The 4,781-nt window shown below is 38.3% G+C and overlaps 1 protein-coding gene across 1 annotated transcript; it reads right to left on the bottom strand.

Annotated features, from left to right (window-relative positions):
• Window positions 1-399: 399 nt before the first annotated feature.
• On the bottom strand, window positions 400-1,412 carry LOC136227076 (flavonol 4'-sulfotransferase-like). Its single transcript, XM_066015794.1, has 2 exons — window positions 1,092-1,412; window positions 400-1,025 (listed from the first exon to the last, which is right to left on the bottom strand). The coding sequence occupies exons 1-2, from the start codon at window positions 1,410-1,412 to the stop codon at window positions 444-446; spliced, it is 903 nt and encodes a 300-aa protein (XP_065871866.1). The 3' UTR covers window positions 400-443.
• Between the last annotated feature and the right edge of the window lie 3,369 nt (window positions 1,413-4,781).

Raw genomic sequence — 4,781 nt, 5'->3', positions numbered from 1 at the left:
TGGAGGCAGGATTTCTATATACTCCGTATATTACTTCGGCTAATCAGCTTGCTGATTTGTTCACAAAGCCTCTTACAGGAGCTCAGATGGCTTCAGCCTTAAATCAAATGCATTTGTATCAAAGTGTTGACATTTCATCTTCTTTTACTGCAGATGGAAATAAACCAAGTAACAACACAGTTGTGAAAGACAAGATGAAAAGTATTTCATCTTGAGGAGGGGGTGTTAGAGAATAATAATAGTTGAAGGAGTTATATTGTAATTAGCCTTAGGGTTTATTTCTAATTGTATAAATAGCTGATATTTTATCAGCAATGTCGATATATTAAAATCATTTCTTCTTCTTTTCTCTGTTTCACTTTTAAACATACATCCCCATACATTAAAAAAAAAGATAGAAATTATTTATTGATCAAGTTTGAATCCAGTGGAATTCGGATCCTTTAGACATATAATCCAAAACCACTAAACTTGTGGTGGGTGATTTGGTCAAGTTTTTTTGCCATTTCATCAGTGAAATAGTTTTTCCAGTCTCCAACTTTACCTTTCCTGAAGAATTCATTGTTTTCAATTCTTAAAGCCATATGACTGCTGATATTTTTGCTCTTATTCACCTCTAAATTGCTCAAACTCTCAAAACTACACAACTCAACAATCTTCTCCACCATACCTTGTTTCTCTTCATCAACCGAGAAAGGACATCCCATGAAATCAGCCATTTTCTTCACATAGATGCAAGTATCATCCATCATATCTTCATATTTCAGAAATAACACTCTGTCAGGGAATTCCAAACTTGCTTTCCAATATCCTAACACATGATCCCAATACGGTCCATAAGCAGAAACTCCATTGCAGAATTTTTCATACCCTTCCTGGAATGTAAGTTGTTGAATATGTTTGTTCTTACCAGACACGAAATGCCACATCGAAACAAGAACATCCTTGGGATTCCTACACACATAAATGAGTTTAGTGTTGGAGTTGAGAATGGATTTAGGCAAGGAATCGAAAGGAACATGCGTGGAAATTATCCGATTTTAAATGTCCCTTTCATGGCCATCAGAATAAAGAAATTCCTGAAAAGGCACAATCTGGTGTGGTGGATTAGTGAGTAAAAGATTTGGATCACTTTGAGGACTATTAGATCTAGTTGAAATGGCAATAGATAGAGATTTAAGCCAAGTTGTGCCTGATTTTGGAGTGCTGCAAAGGAGAAAATCATTGGGTTGAGGGATGAAGTTTTTCTGAAACAATATGATTCCTTTCAGGAAATTTGAAAAGCACCAGAAACCTTGGTATTTGTATAGATTTGGTGAAGGACGCCAGCTTGGTTGTTGAGGCAAGGTTGAGATATAGATTTCAATATCTTCAGCTTGGTTTTGTGTATCTGAAGCATCATTGGCACTCATTTTACAGACTTTGCTCCACTACCTTGATTCTTTCTACCTAATGGAGACATAGGTCATGTATATAAGCTACTTTATGAAAGTAGTGACAATGACTTCTCATGTGATACAATATCAGGAGGGAGAAGACATAAAATACACGCAAATCACACACCTAAACCAGATTTCTATATAGATCAAAATAAAATTTGGCTTGTTTCTGTGCACGTCTTCTTGGGTGACTTGTTATTATCAGAATATCGCTAAAACTATTACATATTTGGATGATTCTGGCATTAGTGTTCACATCCTATACTTGGAGGACCACAAATATAATTAAGCCCTTCCAACCAATTTATAATGCTGAAAAATTAAAGTGATAGATATGTGGTGCATCGTTATAGAGGGGTTAACCGCATAATCATCTCATGTGCTAATTTTTGTTAGTGAGAATTTTAATTGTACTTTTTGAAATATTAGATTGGCTCTTTCCTAAAAACTGAAGGAGTTAGTTGTTATTTTGTTATTTCAGTTTTATTTTGTATAAGGAGCTTTGTGGTTATTTGCCTTTGTTTGTTATCAGCATGCACCTAGCACGATGCTTGCTCTTTTGTCTGTTTCCTCCTTTATATAGTTGTAATCATTATGGCTTTGTTTGGTTAATGAGAATTCAATCTCCTTCCCCTTTTCAATATTTCCTTCTCTCAAATTATCATGGTATTAGAGCAATATGGATAGATCCAGAAATGCAAAGAAGATAAAAGATGACTCGAAGAAGAAGATTATACTCTGAAGTAGTAGAAAATATTCAGAGTAGAGAAACAGAGGAAGAGGAAGAGATTATAGAAGAAGAAGAAAGCGAACAACAATTCTCAAATTCAGATTCAATCTCAGATCTAAGTCACAACAAACAAGAAACAACGAATGTGAATCAAAATCTAGATAATATGGGATTGATACTTGTAAGTGTAGTGTTGAATGGACGGAATTATCTTCCATGGAAGAGATCGATGCTGGAAATTGCAAGGGGAGAATCAATAAAAATTTGTGGATGAGATGACCAAAAAAGATATTTGGACTTGCAATATGGATTTAGATATAGATTCGATATGGAATAAGATGGAGCATAGTATAAGGGAAGTAGCGAAGGAGGTTCTAGGGGAATCTAAAGGTAGCATGCCACCGGGTAAGGACACATCTTGGTGGACAGAAGATGTACGACAAGCAGTAAAGAGTAAGAGAGAATCCTATAAACTATTGGGGAAATGTAGGAGTGACGAGAACTACGAAAAATACAAAGAGGCTAAAAGGGAAGTAAAGAAGGTCATACGAGATGCTAGAGCAAAGGTGAATCGGGATCTGTATACAAGATTGGATACGAAAGAAGGGGAAAGAGACATATATAGAATTGCTCGAATGAGAGATAGGAAGACGCGAGATCTCGAAAAAGTTAAATGTGTGAAGGATGTGGACCAGAAAGTCCTAGTTGGAGATAAGGATATCAAGGAACGATGGAGGTCCTATTTTGATGACTTATTTAATGGAGATCGCCAACAAGATGTTGGAGATATAAGTATCCATCACGATATGATAAATCATGAATGCCTGCGGAGAATTCAAAAGGGTGAAGTCAAAATGGCATTAAGTAAGATGAAGTTGAAGAAAGCAGTAGGACCTGATGGCATCCCTATTGAGGTTTGGAGATATTTGGGAGAAAGAGGAATCGAATGGTTGACGACGTTCTTCAACAAAATTTGGAGAAACAATAAGATGCCATCAGAATGGAGGAAAAGTTTCTTAATCCCTTTGTATAAGAACAAAGGCGATGTCCAAGATTGTGCCAACTATCAGGGAATCAAATTAATGAGTCACACTATGAAACTTTGGGAGCGAGTGATCGAACAAAGGCTAAGGAGGACGGTGAAGATCTCGAAAAACCAGTTTGGCTTTATGCCGGGAAGATCAACTATGGAAGCCATCCATCTAATAAGACAATTAATGGAGCACTATCGAAATAGGAAGAAAGACTTGCATATGGTTTTCATTGACTTGGAGAAAGCATATGATAAGGTACCAAGGGAAGTACTTTGGTGGGCCTTGATAAGGAAAGGCATTTCGCGGAAATATATTGACATCATAAAGGACATGTATGAGGGAGTATGCACGAGTGTACGTACTAGTGTTGGGAAGACTGAAGAGTTTCCTATTACGATTGGAGTGCATCAAGGTTCCGTACTAAGCCCATTTCTTTTTGCCATCGTTATGGATGAACTAACAAGTTCACTTCAAGATGTTATACCATGGTGCATGCTGTTTGCAGATGATATTGTGTTGGTTGATGAGACGAAAGAAGGAGTGGAGAGAAAGTTGGAACTATGGAGACAGACTCTAGAATCTAGAGGCTTTAAGTTGAGTCGAAGTAAGACAGAATATTTGGAGTGTAAGTTTAGCGGCCATAGGAGTAGGGAGGCAGGGACAATCACCCTAGATGGGAGAGTTGTTCAGGCCTCGGATTGCTTCCGGTATTTAGGATCTATTATCCAAACGGATGGAGAAGTAGATGGAGATGTTGCTCATAGGATTAAAGCTGGTTGGTCGAAGTGGAAGAGTGCTACAGGTTTCCTTTGTGATCCCGGCATGCCTAATAGATTGAAGGGAAAATTCTACCGGACGGCAATTAGACCAGCATTGTTATATGGTACAGAGTGTTGGGCAGTGAAACACTGCCACATCTATAAGATGTCGGTGGCGGAGATGCGTATGTTGAGATGGATGTGTGGTCATACGAGAAAGGACCGGGTGCGTAATGAAATAATTAGGACAAAAGTAGGGGTCACATCTATTGAGAATAAAATGAGAGAAAACCGACTAAGGTGGTTTGGCCATGTGAGACGTAGAGCGCTTGATACGCCGGTTAGGAGAACCGAAGAGTGGCAAAGGGATGTAGTGGTGAGGGGTAGGGGAAGACCTAAGCAAACTTGGAGGAGGGTGATCGAGAGTGATATGAGTTTATTGGGAATTGAGGAAAATATGGTATTGGATAGGACGGAGTGGAGGGAGCGAATTTGTGTCGCCGACACGACTTGATTCCACGGTTTTATATGATGGTTCATGTTAGCCGACCCCGAATCATTTCGGGACTAAGGCTTTTTTGTTGTTGTTGTTGTTGTTGTTTGGAAGAGATCGATGTTGTTATAGCAGTAAATGCTAAGAGGAAATCTAGTCTCATTCTTAACGATGAAGCTCTAGTGAACAAGAAGTGAGATGCGTATATCAAATGGAAGGAGACAGACGATTTGGTTTACTTATGGATTTTGAATGCTCTGCCGAGGTAAATATCAGAGACAATCATATACGTGCCAACAGCTAAAGGATTATGGGATGAATTGGTGT

This window comes from Euphorbia lathyris, chromosome 4 (assembly GCF_963576675.1).
Source record: "Euphorbia lathyris chromosome 4, ddEupLath1.1, whole genome shotgun sequence".
Taxonomy (NCBI): Eukaryota; Viridiplantae; Streptophyta; class Magnoliopsida; order Malpighiales; family Euphorbiaceae; genus Euphorbia; species Euphorbia lathyris.
Note: the sequence above shows the minus strand (reverse complement) of the source record. Positions and strands in the feature narration are given on the sequence as shown.

Bases quoted from the DNA above. Each gene is read 5' to 3' on its own strand.
- LOC136227076 (XM_066015794.1), bottom strand. From the start codon at position 1,412: ATGAGTGCCAATGATGCTTCAGATACACAAAACCAAGCTGAAGATATT. The intron at 1,026-1,091 runs GTGCCTTTTCAG...CGGATAATTTCC, and splicing joins CTAATCCACCACACCAGATT to ACGCATGTTCCTTTCGATTC.